At 40.1% G+C, this 23,592-nt stretch overlaps 2 protein-coding genes across 5 annotated transcripts in view; both read right to left on the minus strand.

Annotated features, from left to right (window-relative positions):
- Positions 1–12,455, minus strand: part of ndst2a (N-deacetylase/N-sulfotransferase (heparan glucosaminyl) 2a) — a 151,580-nt gene extending 139,125 nt beyond the window's left edge. The window contains exon 1 of the mRNA XM_036574501.1: positions 12,319–12,455. The gene's annotated coding sequence lies outside the window, so the exon portion shown is untranslated. The remainder of the gene's footprint in view (positions 1–12,318) is intronic.
- Positions 12,456–14,866: 2,411 nt separating this feature from the next.
- Positions 14,867–23,592, minus strand: part of zswim8 (zinc finger, SWIM-type containing 8) — a 45,392-nt gene continuing 36,666 nt past the window's right edge. For 2 of the 4 annotated variants that reach the window (XM_036574505.1, XM_036574504.1), the window contains exons 23-28: positions 22,621–23,112; positions 22,191–22,371; positions 21,277–21,450; positions 20,828–20,947; positions 18,889–19,067; positions 14,868–16,348 (exon numbers count right to left, since the gene is read on the minus strand). In XM_036574505.1, the coding sequence (XP_036430398.1) occupies positions 16,145–16,348; positions 18,889–19,067; positions 20,828–20,947; positions 21,277–21,450; positions 22,191–22,371; positions 22,621–23,112 (1,350 nt within the window). In that variant the 3' untranslated portion in view covers positions 14,868–16,144. Of the gene's footprint in view, positions 16,349–18,888; positions 19,068–20,827; positions 20,948–21,276; positions 21,451–22,190; positions 22,372–22,620; positions 23,113–23,592 lie in introns of all 4 variants that reach the window. The other 2 variants (XM_036574506.1, XM_036574507.1) reach the window with 2 other exon arrangements.

Raw genomic sequence — 23,592 nt, forward strand, 5'->3', positions numbered from 1 at the left:
TTGGTCTTGGTTGAGTCTGGAATTATGTAAATCATATCTAGTCAAACAAAAATAGTATTTTAAATGAGAAACACTAGAACTGCACACCAGACAGAATCAGTTGCTTTCAAGATGGACAGGGACTTGCTCTGAGGCAGGCTTGTCACAACTACTACATAATTGTCTGATCACAATTTACAACCATTGTTAGCTTTCATAATCATATGCTCATGTCTCAAAAAACAGAACCAGGGATGTGTTTATCAGGTAGGTTGAGACAAATACCCATACCTAAAAGAAAGCAGAAAAAAACACAGGCATTTAAAAAGACATGCTGTAGGTCTTAGAAAAACAAAAGTTCTAACTCCTGTCTTGTTCTATAAGATCTTTAGGGGCAGCAGTGAGCAATGTGACAGGTCCACGCTCAGGTGGAAATGTTGAATATTTCTGATCCAAAATCAGAGTGGCCACAACTGGACAGTGAGTAGATAACAGTGGTGGTGAGCTAAGAGGATAATCTGGGAAGATAATCAATTAAGACCTTTTGCGGTTGTTGGAAGGATCAGATCTGCATCAAAATAGGCCCAATTGCCCTGTTGTGTCGGCCAGCCAATTAGACAACTTGAAACGTTTTTTATTAATGCGGGTCCTTTGCCGAAGTTACATTCTGCAGCTCACGGGGGAAAAACCTTTTTTTTATTTTACGTCACAGAGGTAGGTTATAAGACATCTTGTTACATTGACCACACTGCAACGAAAACTTTCCGGTCAGGTCATTCTGCAGTTAAATAATAAATAACTGGCACAAAGGTCTGGGGCCAAGACACCTGTTCAGCACTCTCACAAGAAGATTAAGCATGAATACTTGAAATACTGTGACCACATGGAATGAAATTTTGATAGAGAAGAGACAAAGATTTTAACATGCTACGCCACTAACGAGTCATTCCCTACAATGCAGTATGCAACTGTAAACAGAGTAGTCGTAAATGATTTACTGTAATCCAGCTGGTTTAAGATTGCTTCTGTATGTTCTGTGTAGAGTCAGTTACCATCCAAAAAATGCCCAGGCAAGGGAAGAATATGAAATGAGCAGAAGCTTCCAGGGCTTATTTAGAAAGTAATCCTCCTCCTTTTAATGGTTCATTTTTCAAGGCAAATACCTAGTTCGTGTAAAGGATACAATTCAGAGTTAATGTATCTGTGCAGGAGCAAGTTTGAGCTACATATGTTCATTTGTGCTCTTCAAAGATCTCTCACTTAAAAAAACCCTTTTCAATAACATTCAGATCAGGTAAAGGCGCTGTAGGATGTAATATCACAATCACAATAATTTGACAATTCAAGAGCACAAATTCAGGTCAAGATTTTGGCACATAAAGCTCATTACTGTAGCTGGAGAAAGACATTAATACTATTGTTTTTATGCATGTAGTGCAAAGATGGCGTATCAGTAAATGCAGGTTAATTTACCATAATGACTAAAAGAACTAAGCGACAGGCTGTGATTTAAAAAACAACTGAAATAAAGCCGACTTGTGAGCTCATCCCTATAAACACTCTGTCCAAGTCACCAAATGTGGCAAACTCTAACCTAAGATTATATCTTTACCACTTTCTGAGAACTACCAAAGGATGTTACAACTTCAGGTATGACTGGATCCTTCATACTGCAGTTACAATCTCCACTCATTAGGGTTGTAAAAGTACATTCAGCTCACAATGTGATTCTCATGTTATTCTGAGCTAAATTTGAACTAAGAACAATTATGACTGCATACACATCATTGCAGAACTTACTAATGAAAAAGCTGAAAGATGAGAGGTCCAAAGATGAGCTTGTGTCTTATAATACAGTACAACTAGGGGTGGGCAATATGGCAAAAAGATAATATCACAATACTTGAAGACATTTTTATGATATACAATATGCATCACAATAAAAAAATAAAAAACATTTTTATGTGCAAAATGCTTAAATGTGCTGCACTAAAGCCAGATAAACAGGATTAATTATGCTTTCTTTCTAATTAAACATGCAGTTATTCTGTGTCCGTACCAACAATATTCACAATATGCTCAGGAAAGAGTATTGTTGCAAAAATGTATCACTATAATGATAAAATACCATCATGTTGTCGACCCCTAACTACTAGCTTTTTGTGTTCGAGCAACGCAGTTGCATTAGGTGTACAATTAATAGAATGCAGCCAATATCATCGATCTCCACAATGCACACTATCACATATTTACACTGCTGTGTATTTTTGTCACCATGTATTGCTGCAGACCTACCTCTCATCCCTCTGATCAAGACACTTAAGAGAAGAAAAAACATTACAAGTGTATAAATAGAGACAAACTGAGCTCAACGTGTGATTTTTGTGGGAAGAAAAAAAGAAAAAAAAACAAAACAAAAAAAAACAAAAAAACAAAAAGAGCTCTTGGAAAGAGCTTTTCTGCCACCATCACTGCCCAAATCAACACCAACAGTCCACATATAAGTATACACCTGAAAGGCTAAAGGCTCTAACTGTGACACCTTTGGGGTTTTGGTCATCTCTCCAGCGGAAACAAAAAGACATTTTAAAGTACACGCCAGTAAGGTAAAGAACACTTTCCCGAAAAAAGCTGAAGTAAGCAAAGAGGCTTCGTATGGAAAGAGTGAGAGCGATGCACTTCAGGAGCAGCCTCCGCGCACAAGAGCACTTGACACAAGACATAAAAACCCTGAAGAGATTAGAGCAACTAATCTGGTACTGCTACTTCAAAAATATTGTTTTTTCACTCTCTTTGATCTCTCATTTATAGCTAATTGAACCAATCTTCCAGTTCTTCCACCTAGGGGCAAACGAACTCACACACCCCACCCCTCTCCTTCAAAGTTGGCACACTCAACTACATCACACCTTCATTTGCATGCTGGATGAAATGTAACATGCAGCCTGTGACATGCATTTCCTAATCAGTGTTGCTGCTTCACTGAACAAGCTTTGCAGTGCTGCAGCATCTTACAAAAAAATGACCAAACATACTATTAGGGATCATTTGTTCAAACATATATATTTTTGTTTGCTTTATAATTAGGTAGTTACCTGTGTAAGGTAATTTACATGGTTCAATGGATCATTAATTCATGCGATAAAGTTATGAAAGTTAAATATGAAATTCTAAATTTTATATGACATAAGGTTCCCATGGGGAACTCTAAGTCTGCTCACTCTCTACTAGAGAGAGAGACATGTATCGGTATCGGCTAATTTTCAGCCCTAATATGCGATCGACCGATATTTCTCTGACTTAGCCCATCCTGAAAGCTTATCGGTGACATAAAACATACGAGCCATATTTCACCTGAGGTGCTGGAATGTAACTGTTGCAACATTTGAGGTGGAATGATCAAACAAAATGGTGGCGAATAGGAAGCCAATTTCAGCTTCGTCAAACATTTTTCCTGAAGTGTATTATTACATATTTGGCTCTTATTTCACTGTAAACGCACAGTGCAAATATGTATGCAGTTTGTCATCAAAGCTTTGAGGATTCATTTCTGTTAGCATGTTAGCATCTGAGTGTTAATCTTAGTTTAGCTTACACTGCAGTAGCTCCATGACCTATGGCTTCGGCAGGGACTGAAAAGAAAAAAGACGCAGAGCTGCAAAAGCATTGTATGTTAGCCCGTTTTATTGCACGTTTAAATATACATCTAAGAAGCAGGAGGACCGTTTTGTCTGTTAGCGGTGCTGCTTGCATAGGCTCTGGTTATTTCAATGGCTATGCTAGCGTGAGGTACTACAATGTTACTGCTGCACCATTTAGGGTGGAATGGGAAAATTCGAACAAGAGCTGACGAAAAAGGAGCTGACGAAAAAGAACTGACTTCAGTTTTATCGAGAGTTGAAAGGTATGAAAAAGGATGAGGAGGTTGCTCTGTTTCTGCATGACAGCTAGGTAACATTAACTTAATTTTGCTGTTTCACAAAACCAGTAGGTCAGTGTTGTTTTGTCCCATTTGCTAATGTTTGTGATAGCTAACTGGTTAGCTTCACATTAGCAACTGTAGCAACAGTTTGCTATTTTTTTTTGTCCACATATACTGTGAGTGTCAGAATCTACAACAATATCAAAGGGCTAAATTTCAATTCAGCAAGTTTTTTTATGTCACAAAAACCATCACTTTTGCATATATTCACCTTTTTAGCCTACAGCAGCTTAGGCTAAAACATAAACAATAAAAACAACCCACACAAAAATGGTCCTCACACTGGAGGCTGTCATGTATGGAGGCACATCATACATATAAAAATGTACATTACAGAATCTAGCCCTTATGTACTGTCTCTTTCAAAAGAGACATTGTGATACATAATCTCCCTGACAGGGGCATTCCTCAGAGGGAACTGTAACTGTTCAGTGACAGCTGCTTAGCCAAAGGATGACAGGAAGGCATGATTATTATGTTTAATTGAACACAGTATCTTATGTTTAATTAAACCGTGTCTTTCCCTGCAACAGCAATCAGCAAGAAAATCATGTGGTCCCATGCCTGAATCAGTTGCTTTAGAGAGATAGGAGGTAAAATTTGAAAGACGCTTCAGTGGCATTAAAAGGACATCTTAAAAAAGACAGTGTACATCACTATCTTTTCTAAACTGTTAAAACTAAATAAATGCCTGAAAAGCTTCATCTAATCTCTTGAATAAAATTCTAGGATTTAAATTACAGGAGAAAAAAAGCAAAGATGTTGCTCACAGAAAATAACTGCACAACCTGAATCGCTAAAACAGTGCACTTGATTGTTTAAAAGCGCTTTTTCAGCTCCTGCTGGAAAACAGAAGTGAATAGTCAACGCATTAGCTCTAAATATTGCACATAACATTCAGGATGGTAAAGAAGCACTTTGGTTTGGTCTTGTTTTCTTTAAATCAAAATGGAGCTGCAAGTCACTCTGTCACCTACACATTCAAACAATCGGCTAATCACACCATAGAAATCTCACTCTAATGTACAGCACCTGAATAAACTATACCACAACAATGAATGCAATGAGTTTTTCATTGAGTTTGAGTGGAGAGCCGATCCTTCCACCTTATCAGACATGCCATTTGTATTTCCTTCCTTTACTGTGATCAAGCACTGAAGCTCAGTAAGCGATTTCCCAGAGCTGCACAGGATCTCACTCAGCTCCCTGAAGATTAGGCAGCCTTAATGTTCTGAGCTTAAACAGGGTGAACCTGGGCCCATGTCTTCTGACGAGAGAGAAAGAGGGACAATTCCTTCGAGCACTGCATTGCAGCAAGAGTTGCATAACAATATCAAATCATTAGCAAAGACAATAAAACTGTGTTACAGATAAAAAATAAATAAATTTACCAGGTTTCAGTGTTTGTCACTATTTCTAGAAACTAATATCATTTGCATATGTATGTTACTATGAAAGGTCTCTGTTCATAAAACTATTCTTGATTAAACAAACTCTATCTTGCACAGAATACGATACAGTCATTGGAATTACACTCCCTTGGTGCAGCACCTTATAAAGTCTGTTTCATTTCCCATTTTCAGATGTCTTTCCCTTCAAATTTCATTTTCTTGGATTTATTTTTGCCTGTTGCCTTACAGATATTTTCTAAATGCTCTCATTTCTGATTTTTTTTGTCTAACTGTTCTTTACTGAAAAACTGAATTTTAGTCATATAGGTTCCTGCATACTTTTCGAGTGAGACTAACTATAACAATTACAAGTGACATTCAGTGCTTCAGTTTAGGCCATCTAAAGCAGGCTGTGACCAACCTCTGCTTGGACTGTAGTATGATAATGATGCCCCAGAGGTAGTAGCATCTTAAAAGTACCTTTGAAGTACCTGTAAGGTCATCATTTAAACCACGAAGATAATCAATGAATAATAATAAGGATAATGATTTAAGTAAAACTACTAAGGAAACTACTTAAAATGCCATAAGACTGTAATGCCCCTTTGCCTCCAAGTTTCCAAACCCTGCCTCCTACCCCCTTTTTTATCCTTTTACTTTTGCTGAATCGGGAACTCAACCCTCTACACTTGAAGAGAATGAGCTGATGAAACGGAGCAGTGCAGAAACAAAAATAAGCTCTCATAATAACCAGAAAATAAACTAGAGACTTTCCAGTTCATCACCCATTAAATATTAAGCCATAAATTGAACATCAATTCATAGTGCCATTAAGAGCACAGTTAAAGTGATCATGCTAGCACTAGTTTAGCAGACAAATAACTTTTTTTGCACCACAAAGTTACTCAACTGCTCTCACTCAAGATTTGAGCCTTTATCCTGTGAACATGCATCAAGCAGAGCATCTAAGAGCCGTAAGTGAACTTGTGTTGTGGTGTATGAAGCGGTTTTATCCTACTTGCCAAGATAACACAAGCCTTGTGGTACGAACAAGAACAATATAGTGGAACAGCTCAGCGAACTGCTCCACACATCAAAACAGGTTTGCTCATGGCAAGACTTCTTGATCTTTTTGCACCAATCATGACTGTTGAAGGGTCCTTTAAAGTGGTCAACTCAGCGTAAATTGATTTTGCCCATCCCCAACACCAATGCCTTGTCTGTACCCATGATGGATGCTTTTTAGACACTCAAAGAGAAGTCCAAAAAAGGTTACTCGCCCTTGCCTCACCCTTCATAGTATTACTCCATGAGGATTTAACCACTATGCCCAGTGGACCAGTTCTTGTGCCGAACCCTATTAAACGGACACTAGTCTTAAAGCCCAGAGTGTCTTTCTTTCAACTTCCTGAACCCTCCTTAAGTTGCAATTCCTGCCTGCAAGGACTACATATACACTCTCAAAAAAGGTGGTTCTTCAAGGGTTCTTCAGTAAAGAATACAGCTCTATATAGAAACATGAACACTCAAAGAACTCTTTGTATGCTTAAAGGGTTCTTTGAATCATGAAAGGGTTCTTCAGATTGATGGAGAAAAAGGTTTGATATAGCATCGAAACGTCAAGCTTGTAACAATAAAAGCGCTTTTCATATACAACACATCCACTATATATCTGAAATAGCCTTTTAGGATGCAAAGAACCCTTTCATTATACAAAGGATTCTTTGAGTAGAAGCATTTACCTTACTAAACAACCCTTGAAAAGCCATCATTTTTAAGTGTGTAGGAGTTTATTAACATAATGCCTGTGGAGCTTTAATTTTGCACACACAATGTAGCACAGCACCTGAAGTATTCACAACCATTGCCCAACCCGGTCGTTTTTAGAAAGCAGGTCCTCAGGGGATACTGGCGTAGCTTCTCTTGTGATTTGTGCAGAAATCGAAATGCAGACACATGAATGGTGCCCGCATTAAAGCCTATGGCACTGCAGCATAGCTGGGCACAAAGCAAACTGGCTGTCATTTGGTAGTCACATTGGACTGCTCCAATCCACTAATGTGGATGCCAGGGAACTCACCGATATTGCCCTTCAGGCACTGAGTTACAGTGCCAGAGACTGTGGCAAGCTTGCGTGTTCTCTGGCTTGTAGCCACCACCAGGTTTGGCTGGCTCAATCCAAGCTTCCCGAGACATGCAGGAACATCCTGAGGTGTCTACCTATGATGCCTGGAAAACAGTACTGCAGATAAGGAGGCAGTGGAGCAGCACATGCAAGCATTCTGCCTCCGGCACATTTTCACACAGGGTTCACAGGCCCAATCCAGCACTTCTGGGGTTTACACGGTGGATGTCTGATGCAACAGTCACCAACCTGCACACTGTCCAGGTTCTACAGAGTTAATGTGGCCACCTCTCATACAGTGAGTTTGGTTGTGAAAACAGCTTTCGTGCTTCAGCTTCACCCCACACTTTCGAAAAAGATGGTTTTTCAAGGGTTTTTTTGCAAAGGCAATGCTTATACAGTGTTTGAGAGGAAAGAACAAAAAATTAAGAGAGATGGTAGGCTCCACCATGTGAGGGAGTAGGGGGCACTGGTTATAAACTGAAACCATACTTCGTTTTCATTTTTTTTGCACAGGAACAAAAACCTTTCCAGATATCTTGTCTTATACTGTGATTGCCCATTTGTTTATATAGAGTTTTTTTGCGATTCTGCTGACATTATACTTGTGACTTGCAGGATTCACATAAAATTAATCCAAAGGGGCTCGCAATGGGGGTGGGGATGGAGGGTGGTTAAGTAAAAAAAGGACTTGCTTTTTTTTTGACAGTGGGGATATCACCTCCTTGTATCTCTCTCTTTAGATTAAACCCTAGTTATATAAAACTACATTTAAATGCTTAACTGGTTCTTTGCATTATAAAATGGTTCTTCTCAATCATGGAAAACCTGTTCTTCAAAGACTCTTTTAAAAAAAGAAATCATAAAACTGTTTTTCGGTACTATACAGAACCTTTTCTGTTAACAGTGTAGGTGAGCTCCATTTCTTTATTGGTATTTGTCATCTACTCCACTTCACTTGTGAAACTGTGGTTCTAGAAGATCCAGATGACTGCCAGAGTTGTCAGTCACTCAGGATCTGCAGGAAGATCCCTGGGGGACATCTTCCATGTGCAGGATATTTTTTGCACTACTGGCTGCCTAACACTTCATGTCACTGCATGACTTTGTTGGTATAAGATCTTAACCTGTGTACAGACACACTATGAATATCCACTGTGCTTTGCATTGCCCCTGGCAATCATCTGGAACCCATAAAGACACAGCTACATTTGTAACTAGCAGCATGTTCATTAAGCACAAGAGATGACAACAACTTTCATTTGCATACATGCTACATTTCTTATCTACAAACAATCCTCAAGCAAGATAAGGGAACGTGCAGCCTATGTACAGCTGTATGGGCTGTGAAAATAAACATCAGAAATCTAAGATTCCTCACATTCAACAGTAATTCGGGTCACTCTGACCTGATAAGTCTACTTTAAAACTAAATAACTTTAACAGGCAGAAAAGTGTTGTCATCTGTGGTCATACTGAACAGTGTGCTTCAGATGCCAGACCTTTTTGTACAAGCCAACATTCCAAATGGGGTTGCTTTGTAGCACAAACCAATAATCATGTGATATTTATAAGGTAGTGAAGTAATTTGCTAGTTTAGCTGCTTGGCTAAGCCCTGCTTCATAGCTACTGAAGGCATCCACAATAATAACAGTATCTCCTCCCTACAACTGGCATATGCATGTTTTCTCTCACTCTGCTATGTTTTAGCTTATAGTGACAACAGGATATCAATGGCCTTTTTTCCATGGGACAGCCAAATAGTTCTCACAGTCCTCTCCCATTCCATACTGGTACAGACCAAAACAGGTTATGGTTTCTTTTTCATACGCTGTAGCTAAATCAGGACCAAGAAAAAAAAAACAAAAACAAAAAAAACAATAATGAAAAACTACACATAACAGTGGCTCAGTGACAACTAACAGGCTAATAGCTTCACATACACCACAGAACACTTAGCCACAATCAAACTTAGCCCACTAGCTAAGCCTACTAGGAGTGCTACTAACCAACAGAGAGGACCTGACTAGCATTAGCCTAGCTAGTAGGCTACATATGCAAACACCATGTTAAATTTTAAGCTTTCTGTCCCTCCAACACCAGCCGCTTAACTTCACTTCCTCAGATTTGAGTCTTTTTTTTAAACTCTAAAATTATATCAGTGTAGCTTCTGTTAAACAGTATCAACCCTGTTCTGTGGTGAGCTGATTTGTTAGCATGCTAAACTAATGCAAACCACAAACTGTCTCCAAGTTTGCAGCACTGTTTAACATTTCGCAACTGTTGTTAGATGGACTGAAAATCGAGCACTGCTTTCACTAATTTGGTGACCATCTGAGCATACAGAAATTTTTTGATTGTTTTCGATTGGAAATAACAGAGGATGAATTATGAATACCAACATAATGGGGCACCAATCAGCGAATAGCTACATCACTAATCACCTCACCGAACAGTCTTGAGCATGTGTAGCGACCCGTGCCGAGAAAACTGTGCTGAGCATGGTTTGTAAGTGTTCCGTGTTGGCCACTGGGAACCATTACTGTCCGTGCCCAGAATCATTGACGATAAGAGATTTCATAGAAGAAAACAAAAAAACCTCAAAAGATGTCAGAACTAAGGCTGTGCATTAGGTCTGGACAATCTAAAATTAATTAGTACTCTAGCACAAAATGATGTACAACTGTAGGCTTATCTTTTTAGACGACATCACTGGTGTTGCACAAAAACTACAGTGGCACGCAGAGGATCATGTTCTATTATTCCAAAACAGCTGAGGGACACCGGTAGCTTTTTTATGTCAGCCGAGTAACGGAGGCTGTCTCTTCAGATAAAGTAATGAGTTTAAATTAACATATGAGCAAAACCATCACATTTCCCTGAACTGTCAGCCTGTATTTTCTCAAATTTCCTCGCAATGAAACAAATACTACATAGTGATTTCAGTATTTGAACTCCGGCACCTCCAACAGTTAACTGAGTACTGGAGCACTCGTGCACATCTCCAGTAAGAACAGGTCTATGTATACCATCGTCTCACTTCCCCAAAATTGAGAATCACTGCTTAACAGCACCGTGAGCTTTTGGGATGCCTGATTTTTACTTGATATGGTGTTTACAGGGGTATATTTTAAATATATGAACTGTTTCATGTGCTCTTTTACCGACTACCCAAGAAATACAATATACAGAGGCGACCAAAATGTGAAGAATTCATGGTAAGGCAACTATGAAACAATTCAATTAGCCAACGGAGAGATAAACTGTCCATCATTACATGAATGACAGTGATATTTGGACACTGACAAGTAAACTACGCATTAACTCTAAAAACAAATTTAAAAGAGTAACACTGCAGATGACAGAGATGTAACTGAGCCAGTTTAGCTGAGAGATGGACAGATGCAGGCTGGGAGCACAGTTTACATGCAGAAACACTGAAATAATATGAGGCATTTACAGTTTGAGAAACTGGACCATAACATATATGGACGTAACCTAGAAAATGCTCTGGACTCAATTTTTATATTATAGCAACATATATTTAAACTTATAAACCCTTACACTCTCAAGTGACTGCCACTAATTCATGATAACGATATACTGTTTAAACAGCAGTCCAATAATTTCATTTCTGAATGTCAAGAGACTTGATCATTTCATGGTTCCCCCAAATCAAATTACACAACTTCTTATTTAATTAAAAAAATGAAAGCACAAAACCTCATGTGCACCTTTAATAAATGTTTTAAAGGAGGACTGAACTGAACTGTTTATCGTTCAATAAGCCAGAGGCGTGTGCGCACAAGCCGAGCCCACTGTTTAAACTTCACAAATGAAAGAAACGAAAGCAGTGGTAAACAAATGATGCCGAACATTTCACAATAACAGGGATAAACTGGGCCCACGTGGTCAAGGGAGGATGGACTTCAGATCCCAAACAGCAATTAACTAAAAATGGAACACAAAAAGTCCTACAGTGCTGCATCGGAAGACAGATGAATCTGCACGAGTTCCTATAACCAAATTACGGCTGTACGATATTTTAATTAAATAAAGGTTTAACGCGTGCACGCATGAGTCTTGTAAACCTGCTTAAGTAACAACTTGTGCTTGACGAAAGGCCACAGAGCTTCTTACTGCAGACTTAAAAAAAAGTTTCCAACACAGTCCATGCAGAACCTCTAAAGCACAGTGATCAGAGATGTTACAGCCGCGGAGGTAAATATGCGGCTTAGACTCCGAAACCTCGGTCGTTACCAACAAAGCAGTAAAAGCCGATCTCACAGCTCATCCGCTGTGCTTTAACAGGCGGCTACAGCGACTCCGCACACACAGATATGGACAATACTGCATCGTGTGGAGCCTCTAAGTGTTTTTAAAGTCAGCAACAAAACTTAAAACTGGTGTTCGGTAAATACACACAACCAAAAAGTGATGCTAAACCTGAGGTATCGGACGGGGTCACCGCTAAAGTTTAGTTCTCAGTCCGCCGCTGGCTAGTTAGTTAGTTACCGCGGTTAAGTTAGAAATCTCAGACTGAGCATCCGACGCTAGCTCTCTAATAAACTGAGATTTACATCCCGAAACGGCTAAAACGGCGCCGCGCCCTCCGTTATCGGTCGAACAGCACTGGTGTTTTCATATTAAGTTGAAAAGAGCGGGATAAAAACGAAGGCACGCCGAGGGTTAAGTGTTCGGGAACAACAAGTTAGCCGAGCCGGCTACCGGAGAGAGAGCTGCACTGGTGCACACACAGAGCAGAGCAGCGGCTGATTGAGGCTAACAGACAGAGAGGAGAGCACAGAGCGGAGAGAGAAACATGAACAAACTCTACTCACCCGCAGACCTTTTCTCCTGCACGGCTATCCAAACACACGACTCGAGTGCCCGCTAAGTTATTTTTAAAAAAAAACGAGAATTCAAAGTCTTGTTGACAGCATCGCTCACAGAGCCGCCATCTTCACTGAGCTCTGATGATGTTGGGCCGCTACTCCTGGCCGAAACTCTGGACGAAACCAAGTCAGCCCGTCAAACAGGGAGACGCGTCCAATCTCTTAAAACTACGAACAAGGTAATTTGGGTGTAAGTGTTACATATGCCAAAACGAAGACCTGCTGCGTTTATGTAGCTGTATACTTTAGATCAAACCCACCTAACTATATGGATTTTGTCACCGCGCGGGAACAATCCCTATCTGCTCCCCCCACAGCAGCGCGAAAACCGTCGGTAGAAGATCCCAGCTGAAAGCGCCACCTCTCAGCCTTTTTGTCCCAGGTAAGGGGCTCGATTAGGGGGCGAGCTGCGGGACGTTATCAGCCGGGAAAACTCTTCCTTCCCACTAGTGTGGGAGTGGGGGCGTCGAGGGGGCCCTGATTTCAGGTGTGCAACTGCTAAAACAAAAATAATACTGAGATGTGAACTTTTATCAGTTTGAGCGCAGTAAAGACTCAAATGTGCTTGATTCAGAGAAGTTTGTGTTTTTATGTATATATATATATATATATATATATATATATATATATTTTAAAGCTGCAGTAGCTGCACTGTTTAAATGAATCATTTATTGTCATTCCATCTATGTAGAAGTACACAGTGGAGTGAAATTACGTTCCTTCAGGCACATGGTGCAACAAGGAACAAAAAGTACAAAGTGCGAACGCGCAGACATAAGTGTGCAAACAAAAAATTAAGCTAGAAACAATACAATAAATACGATAAATAAAACAGACATTAGACACAGTAAACAGACAGGACAGTGCAGCGCCGACACAGCACTCATTTCTGAGCATGAGGTAGTGGAATAACGTGCAGAGATATTTAACATGCTGTGATCTGTGAGTTTACGCAGTCAGATAACATACGTGAGCACAGCAGTTACTGAGGTAGTAAAACACACACAGGCTGGGTTTAAAGAGAGAAGGTGTGTGCAGAGATAGAGGCCAGTATTGAGACCCAAATTAGCCATGTCCTGTTTTTAAACTGTTAATAAACCACACAACGCAATATTAACATTTTATCAACCGTTTTATCTCCCGCTCTGTGCGGGTTCTCGCCGCTCGACTCTGGGCGTGACGTAATCGATTACCGCGCCATATCAACAATCTGATTGGGCGCACTTGGTTAATTTACATAAAAAATGTACATTAGGAGTCTGATGAGTCAGTTATATGTATATATTGTCGTCTCTCGCAACATTATAGTGCAGTACGATACATTCTGTTCGATGTAAGGTTAAAAATTGTAAAAAAAAAAAAAGGCAAATAATTTAACGTCATCGTCGCGTCACGTATATTCTGCTTAAAATATCAGCACCCCTGGCTTAAAACACCTTCCCGCGTACCTGCCAGTGTGTAAGGAGTTTTTGTTGCAAACGACGCAAATTTCAAAGAGTTTAAATGAGATTATTTTTTGCGTCGCTTTTTGGTTCTAGTGTTCTGAGCGGTGTTCATGCCTTCTACCTGAGAATTAGCAATAATGGATCAGAAATTTTAAATTTAGTCAACAATAATCTGCAAATGTATAGTAGAATATAAATCTGTGCACATAACTAAACCTAAACACTTGCAGCCGTGTACATCCGTGTTGACCAAACGGTTGGAGACATCTGAAACAGCAAGTCTTACATTAAATAAACTAAATGATAAAGAGATAATTATAATATGTAATTGTAACGCAACCAAATGATAAAACATTCATAGGTAGATCGGTTCTCTCCGGACTGGACTGTGATATAGTTTCAAAATTCACCCTACTGCGCCACCTGGTGATGAAGTAAAGGTGTCCATACAGCTTCAGATTAGTTACACATTTCTCATTGAAGACAACAGCAACAATTATATAATTATTATTGTTATTATGTGTTCCAACCCTCAGTGTACTGCATGAGACGTAGGTCATGTACCCTGAGAGTCTGTACTCTGTGTAAATATGTTGACATTATTATTAATAGCTTATAAGCAAACTGGATGAACACTCACTTTTGAAAACTACCCAAGACCCATGTCTGGTTTTATAATACAAGATCCTTCCCTTAAACTCCTTTTAAATTTTGTGTCCATTAATTTGAGAAGCTGCACCCAATTTGTTAATGCTAACTAGAAAATCCGACCCCAAGGTTACTCTTGAGTTCTGGTCTTGTCATACTGAGTCATCTTCAAGGGAAATTAGCAGGAATGGGTACAGGAGATGACTAGCTCAATATGAACGTGTACAGTGCAACACAAAACCCACAAAATTAGTGTTTTGAGTTATCTTTATTAAGTAAACTCTACATTTTCAATATTGCTTTTTGTCTGTTCCATTTTTAGTTTTTTTTTTCCTTTAGTCTAGATTACAGCCTTTTGCAATCAGCAGTTTATATATTTATATATTTATATATATATATATATATATATATATATATATATATATATATATATATATATATATATTTTTTTTTTTATTCCCAACCAAGCTACACTTTGAAGAATACAAAAATATCACAGTACATTTTCTACACAGTCACTCCCTACTAGTGAGTTCCAAAGCTAGCACTGGACTTAAAAGTGGAACACAGGGATTTGGCGATGCCTTTGATGGACCACCTGTCCAGAAGAAGCTACAGTGGGTGAAAAAATCAGAGAGAGTGAGCATGAGAGACAGACAGAGGTCAATTTAGATTTGAAAAGAGAATACTGCTTGTGTCTGTGTATGCACAAATACTTGCTGGTAATAAGTACATATAAACAGAAAACAAAACACAAATATCCTTCAGATTTAAGGACTGAAAAGTCAAACGACATACAGAGGGCCTAGTTGGCAGTGGACTTGTTACTGATAATTTGTGAAACACGAAGAGTTATTTAAGCTTAAAAAAATATAGATATCTGGTCCAGCCAGACCTCTGTGTTCCAAGACTCTCAAGCCCCTGCCACCAACAGCTAAGTGGAAATAGGAACTCACATAGCAGTCACTTAACATTCTCTTACTCTCCAAACTGCTCTCTGCAGACATACCATACTATACAAAATATCAAAAAAACAAAGAATAAACAAAACATAGAAGAATCCTCACCCGTACTCAGATTATTGTTTCATATTAAATGTCTGTTTAATTCTTTTAACAAACTTTTTTTCCCTCGTTTGAACACGGTGTGAATATCCAAAGTTGAAATCTTTCATGACCGGTGGAGGCTCACTCCTCCAAGGCAGAGGAATGTTGCAGTATGAGTCTGACATTTAGTGGTTTCATTCAAATTTGAAGAAACGAACATCAAGAAAACAAATGGAAAAAAAGAAAAAACTTCGTATTTCAACCATTTAAACAAACTCAAGGGAGGAGAGCACAGAGCATCAACATAGTTCAGTGAAAAGGGAAAAAGGACAGATTCTGAGGATAAACACTAGTCATAAGTTACTCGACATCACACATAAAATATTCAGACACAACAATGAGCTCGTCAACTTATTAAGGGCAGGAACCCTTCAGACTTGAATTACTCCCAGGCCTTGGCAACTCCGCGAGACTGCACACTGGTTACCATCCTGGAGTGCTCCAGGGCCAAGAGGAGGACTGATTGTGCTGCCAGTGATGGGCTTGTGCAGGACATGACCTGGTAGGTGGGCTGTGGGTCAGACTGGGCTGGGCTCAAAGCTGCAGTTGAGTCCCAGCTGGTATGTGGAGCGCTCAAGGTGAAAATGTGGCCATCTCCAGCGAGATCCGCTGCCACAGCTCCTTGGTCTGCTTCCCCCTCTTCAGGTTCTGCAGGATGTCATTGAACTGCATCATGCCCACCGGGGTCAGGCAGAAGGCCCCACGGGCACTCCGGATGATGTTCACAAAGTCGTCGTAGTCCGCTGGGGTCAGGTGGATTAGCCGGTGGTGGATGTACTGTGGGAAGAACCAGGAAACATGCAATAAGGCACAAGAGCATGGCTCAGTGATTTCTGGTGTGAAAGGGGCATTCATCAGAACAAATACTGATGCTACTTGATGACTCAAACTTCACTATGTTTATTTTGTGAGCAAATAAATAGGGCAGAAAACGTAACGCAGGGATACTGATAGGGACAGACAGCATACAGAACATGCTTCCCATCAGCAACGCTACAAATGAGTCACTGTCAGTCATGGTAGATCTTTGCTCTGATGCATGTCCTGGGTACCTAATGTCATTGGCCAAATATAGAGAGTGATTCAATCATTGTGCTAAATTATTCAAATGTAATTTATGATTATAGTTACTATACAGTCATACTTGAACACCCCTGGTAAAATTACATGTTTAGCTAATTAACAATCTTCTACAGGGAACAAACTTAAATATATTGTAGTTCACATTTTGTATAGTATAGTGGGGAAAAAAGTAAAGCACAAAATATAGAATGTAAGTTTTGCACTAGCCACAAATGTGCAAATGTGTCCTCTGTAGAAGATATAGTAATATATCTATAGTATAGTACATATAGTATAGTTAAAGAACAAATTGCATTAAATTTACATTCTACTGTGAACTGACATTTTATTCTGGTCTATTTTATTGTCAAGCAATGACAAAAACATGCAAAAATGTAAAAGGTTTTCCTTTGCAGAAAACAAGACTCTTTAAATATAAGCAAATTAAATATCTTCCTTTTATACTCGCAAAGACAAACATTGTATGGATTTATTTTGTTTATAACTTGTTTAGGAGAACTCTTCAATTGTTTAAATGAGCTAGGACCGACAAATAATAAATATGAAATGACATATGCCAGTGATAACGGCGACTTGCAGGGCGAACACAAGGTTAAAATTGCATGAAAGGTACAGCAGCTGAAAATATGCCTAACTATGATACTGCTGACAGTATTTGATAGTAAGTTCCAGAAACATTTGTATGGCTTACTAAATATTCCTTCGAGAGAGCATGAGAGTAAGCAATGGTGAGAGTGAAAGAGACAGAGAGCGTGAGAGAAAACTGAGAAAGAAAGAGAGATTGCAGGAGAGATTGAGGGTTTTTCTCTCCCTCTCTCTCTCTCTCTGCTTTCAGGCCGTGGACTGTCAGTGTGTGTTAGAAACTCTCTCATCAGCACGGCCCGTCCTGCGAGCATACTCAGGCTCTGCTATCTTCTTTTAACACTACGCTTTCATGCACTATTTATGTGCACTGGGGGCGACGGTCACGGCAGCTCTGCTCAGAATCCTTACTTAGCACGACTTAGATGTGCAGATATCCTTCATAAATGGGCACCGTCACCTTTGGTCTTAGCCGCTGAAATAGCATTAAACTTCTGATTAAAAGAACAAACCAGAAAGAGACACATCACATAAAAACAGAAGTCTGGATATTTATGGAATCTGTCAGTAAATGTCCCCATCACCCTGAAAGGTCCTAATATCTTTACTCTGACCACACACACACTTTACATTTGAGCAATGAATTCAGCCCAAAAGAGTGCTGCAGTATCTGGGAGATCTACTCTTCCGTGGATTTGGGCTGCATTCAACTGAAGCTCATGGTTCTGAATTTCCCACCTCTGACTACAAAAAGCGTCCCCCTCAACTAGGAATTCCTACTCGGACCATCAGGATGGCGTTCTCAACTCCATCCTCAGCTTATGACGTCAAATCAACATGGCTGCTCATACTGTCGACAGTAATAAAGAAACCTCATCTTTTAAATTATATCTACTTTAGATCAGTCAACATTCAGACATATGAATTACTTAAATCTATAACACTATAATGACCATAATGTTCACTGTTAAGAAGGTAAATACATTAAAGGTATCACTCACATCACTAACATTAGTTGGCTAACTTGTTGCTAACAATACTGCCTTTCATTGAATTTTTCCTACTTTGTAGTTCAAACACGCAGATGTTGAAAATGACGCAATTCCAAGCTCTGACTTCTCAACTCTGAGCCAAGTCGAACGGCATTAGTTACAACCTGCATCTTAAATGTCGCCCCTGTCTTACCCAACACTATTACAACTGCTGGAGCAGGTATGACAGAATATGGTTTGAACAAGACTCTGCAGGAAGGTAGATCTCCAGGACCAAGGCTGGTGACCACTGCTTTAAAGCAATCTTGTCCAAGTATGAGGGATGGGAGAAAAATGATCTCAGGGCCGTTTTAACAACTGAACATGAAATCCAGTATAATTCAGTCAAATTGGCATTATATCTCCTTTTCACATTTGCTTAGTACACATCAGACACAACAGATAAAAACAGTTATTAAAAGAGACATGCGCTTAAATAAAGTAGTTCTCAGCTTTAATATCTTTGCTGAAGACCTGTACTTGCTCCTTGGATGTTACGACCAACACGATGTGGTTAACATTTGCTTGAAAATTTAGTTATCACACTCAAATTTAACACCACAAACATTAAATCAGTTCCTATACTGAAAGAGAACTGTATGTTCAGTAGTGGGCATATACCTGTAGGTAGGCCTGCTGGCAGCGCTGCACGAGCTGGTGGAAGGCAGGAGTGCGGAGGTGAGCATGTATGTGTGCAGGATTCAGCCTCTGCAGAGCCTCCATTATGATCTCCTGCAGGACGAACGGACTCAGCACACCTTTAGCAGCCCCCACACAGAACTGATACACATAATTCACGCCTAGAGACAGGAAGAGAGCAAAAGTAGGAATGAACATGATGCAGCATTTCAAAAGGCTCACGCTTCTCCCCATTTAAAGGTACTATAGAATGTAAAACTGTATTTACATTTGCATAGTTGAACAGAGAGTTCAGTACATGGAATTGACATACCGTGAACCTCAAACACTGCTGTCTCCTGAAAATTCTACATTTGCAAAAGAGAGTGGTAAAACAGGCCAATTCCAAAATCCTAAACTGTTACATAATAGCCTTATTAATATTTATGCCCTCAAAATTTACATTCCACGTTCTAGCCCAGCAGGTATTGCGAAGAACAAAACAACGACAATGATGCAACAGCAATAAAAATGGCACACTATGTGCAGAAATGTTGCAGGTTGTGAGGGGGATTTCAGCACTTTCATACCCTTCCCAAGAAACCAATCTATCACTGGGTTCATCTTTAAATGAGGCTTAAGTTGGCTTCCTATTCACCAGCTTCTTAAATGTTCCGTTCCACCTTAAATGCTACAGCTTGTACAGGCACCAGAATGCAAGTGTGGCACCATTTATGGTGGAACAGAAAATTCACAAAACAAGCTCGCGAACAAAAAGCCAACTTCAGTTCTCTTTAACAAGATCCTGGACAAGTTTAATTCAGAGTTGTTAGTTTGCTCTGCATATTTCACTCCGGACAGTTTCTCAAACCTTGGTCAATATTGAGCAAGCTTCGTTCAGCGCTCTTTTCCACTGAAAAGAAGGGAAGTTCCAGCTTTATTAGCATCACAACCTCAACCACAACCTGTCAGTAGCTAACCATGTAGTGTGATAAGATCTACTTTTTGATATTTGAAGCCAGATTATCTTAAATTGCATAGTGCGCTAACAACTTCTATTTGCTTTGTAGTGTTGTCGATGTCAAAAGGAAGGAGGTAGTATAAGTAAGGTTAGCTACCAACAAGCTTCAAGTAACTAGCATAACTAACTAAATAGAATAAGGACCTAGCTTTTTTATATGAGGGTTAATTTTATTTTCCTGCCTGTGTCTATTTCGACATGCTGCTTCTGTGCAAGCCATTGCGGTACCTCACTGTAAACCAGCAATCGGAGCAAAGCTAATCAAATTATTCATGAGCACACCATAAAAGGGAAAATAATTTGCTTTATTCTAGGGCCAAATTATATGGTTGTAAAAGGGCATGTAAAACCGCATCTGGACAATTTTTGCCCTGATCAAAGTCACATACCTTCAATGTAGACATCAAAGAAACAATTTAAAATGCTGAATAAATGCATTCTATGACATCTATAACACCCAACAAAAACCCTTTTTATAATTGATAAGTGCTCTGAACCAAATATCTAAAGCAATTGATCTTTTGCTGCTAGACAAAATACACACCATGTTGTTTGTATCACTCTCCATCATTTGCATTTCATATGAGAACAAAACAAACCAGTCTGATGTTGACTGGCAGAAGAAAGCGTTTAGTTTTTAACTTTTGACTGCAGAGAAACTAGCACTTTTTGGGGAAAATACTCTGTTGTGATAGCACATGCATACCCACTGCTACCAATAACTATGTAAGGAGTTTTTTCTGACTCCTTTTGCATGATTCTGTACCCTCCTCACCTCCCAGCTGGAGGCACTACATTATGCCGATACATATTTTACATCCATTCCTCTCTTTTTCATTAGAGAGAGAAAAGGCAAGCCACTTGAGCTAAGCAGTTTTTTTAGCTGTGTGAATGCTGTGTGCAACAGATGAAAGGAGTTACCAAGTCGTGCAGCAAGTCCAAGCAGCCATTTAACATCCTCTGTGTATGGAGGGCTCCGGGAAAAGTTATTGGGATGGTCATTGTGAGCCCTCCTGCCTAACATCTCCAGAGCCAGCATGCCTGTATGAGGACAGAAACTATTAAATCATTTGTAACAGCAATTCTCCAACTGCCTTTTAATCCTGCACTTAAGACTATTAAGCCTTCTAATACAGTGAACTTTGCCATAGGATGGTAATAAAGCAGCTGTCATGCACAAATGTAATATTTCTGAGTTAAATGCCTGTGTCACTGCCACAACATGGACTCAGCCAACCTCCAATTTGCGGCTCTTAATATTCAGCACATAATTCAGCACCAGATGGACTCTAATGGGGCCAAACAGTGACACAACCACAGGAGGGTCATGCCTTAAGGGCTATCAGTGATTAACAATCAGCATTCCTTACCAACTCTGTAGGCTGAATGCAGGTAGTGCAGACCCTGCTGGCTGATTGGCTGACTGTGCTGCTCATCTTCCACAGGGAATGGCGTGCTGACCAACGAGGCTGGCTGAGAGGAAAGGCCTGGAAGAGAGGCCCCCTGAATCGCCTGGATGGCGGAGCCAGAGTGAACCCCACCTACTGAAGAGAAACAGACAGATGGCCTCAGAGAATTACTGCACACTAGAATGTACAATGGGAAATTAATTATTAAGAAACAAAGAAAATGGCCTTGCTTCAACTACTAGCATTCAGAGGTAAATCCATGAATTTTCTTCACTGCAATTAAATCTCCCAAATTATCCACACAGATTGATTATCAAATTGCACCCTTTTTGGTTAATGATGACATTTTAGAAAACAATACATGCAATCTGCAAATCCCCTCTGATATCACTGACTACTAAACAGCAGAAGAAGGAGCACCTATCCAAGGTGCCTCATTTACTGCTTTAATGGTTTTATGGTCTCAGTTTTGAAAAACAGCAAGGCTCTAAATCTAAGGAAGGAAGCATGCTATAAAGTGTGCTAATGAGTTTTATGGGGGACATTTTTTTCAATTCGTTTCAGACTGAAGTGCTACTAGACCCACTGGAGGTGAATGTAAACAGAAGAGCTACTAATATCTGCCTGTCTATAATAGGAAAATAAACTCCACTCTGTCCTGTTGTGTGGACCTTAAGTCCTCATTTGCATGCACCAATTTTAGACGTTCTCTATCTACATTTCTATCTATCCATTCATCCATGAATTCATTAATCCAAACAAACAAACACCAAAACTGTTCATATAGACAGAAAAGCCTTGAGACTGTCAAATACAAAAAAAAAATCTTCATTCAATCGAACTCTGCATCAGCTTTGCTCTCTCTTTTTCTTCACCTGCCACAGTTGTGCTGAGGGGCAAGGTTGCATCTGCAGTATGGTAGGGGTGGACGGCAATCTGTGTCATGGACGGTACAGGAACTCCTGGGAAGGTGACTGCAGTTGCTGCCATGGGGGGATGAGGGCCAGAGGCCACAGAGAATGGGTATTGGGCACCAATAAACGCAGGGTGCATTCCCTGAGAGAGCACAGAGACACTCTTACAATTACAGAAATAGAACCCATTACCTTAAGATGAGAAAAATCCAGTTATTTGGCTCTGAGACATGGTCACATTTAATTCATAAGCATGTGTCAAGCTATCTTTTAGGTTCATTCTCATAAATCAGTGGGCTAAATTAAGAAAGCATCTTTCGCACAATTAAAATCAAAACAGTTTCAAAAACAACAGGTCAAGTCTAAGAGTAAAATAACAAAGCGTTCTTACTTGTGGATAGGTAGAACCAGAAACAGGAAAAACAGCGGGGCGAGGAACGTGCGGGAGCTGGTGGCCCAGGTATTGTGGGGTGCAGACAGTGGGTAAATGGGCCTGAATGGTTGTGTAGGGGTGTAGTCCCTGCGTGTGAGCCATTGCTGAGCCAGGAAGCGTGTGGGACTGGTATATGGTAGAGCCCACGGAGATGACAGGCACCACAGCAGCAGCAGTCACAGACGCCGTCACTGCTGCTACACCTGACGAGTCCATGGCCCCAGCGCTGTCTAGCACACCACAGCCCCCCTCTGGAGGCCTCCGCCCTGCCCCACCGTTGGCCCCACATCGGCTTGGCCCCTCTCTCTGTCCAGCGGAGCCTCCACCTACAGTCTGCTCATACAGCCAGTACCACTGATGGGCCACCTCAAACAGCACCTCAGGATATACTCCTCCACCTTTCGCGGCTTCTTCTACTGCCATACAGGCCTTTTCCAGCATCACGTTATCCTGGGGAGAGAGAGGACAATTTGCCTTGCTGTTATATTGCCCTAAAAATGTTACAATAAGGCATTAGGTGTTAGGGCTGCATGATATTAAAGAACATTGGATTGTGGATATACTGCTAGATAACGCAACTGTGATATGCTAGGCATATATACACAGACTGTCCTGCATGATTTTGATTATGTAACTGGATCAATACCTTAATTCATCCAAGTACCCAAAAAATAACAGCACATAACTTTTTTTGGTTTCAAATGTTATGAAAGAGGAGGTGATGGCCAGATTGTACAGATCAATGAGGAAGAAGTACAAACCTCAGAAAGTACTGGTTTGACACAGTTAACAGCTAGGAATAAAAAGAGAGCTGCGGTTGCAGCGTTATTGTACCAAGTTGGCTAATCAAAGATGTCAGCTACTACCAATAACCAACAAATAAGTTTAAATCTTTGGTTGCACAGCTTTGTTGGGTGAGACTGCTTTTGC

Source organism: Colossoma macropomum, unplaced genomic scaffold, assembly GCF_904425465.1.
Source record: "Colossoma macropomum unplaced genomic scaffold, Colossoma_macropomum, whole genome shotgun sequence".
Classification (NCBI taxonomy): Eukaryota; Metazoa; Chordata; class Actinopteri; order Characiformes; family Serrasalmidae; genus Colossoma; species Colossoma macropomum.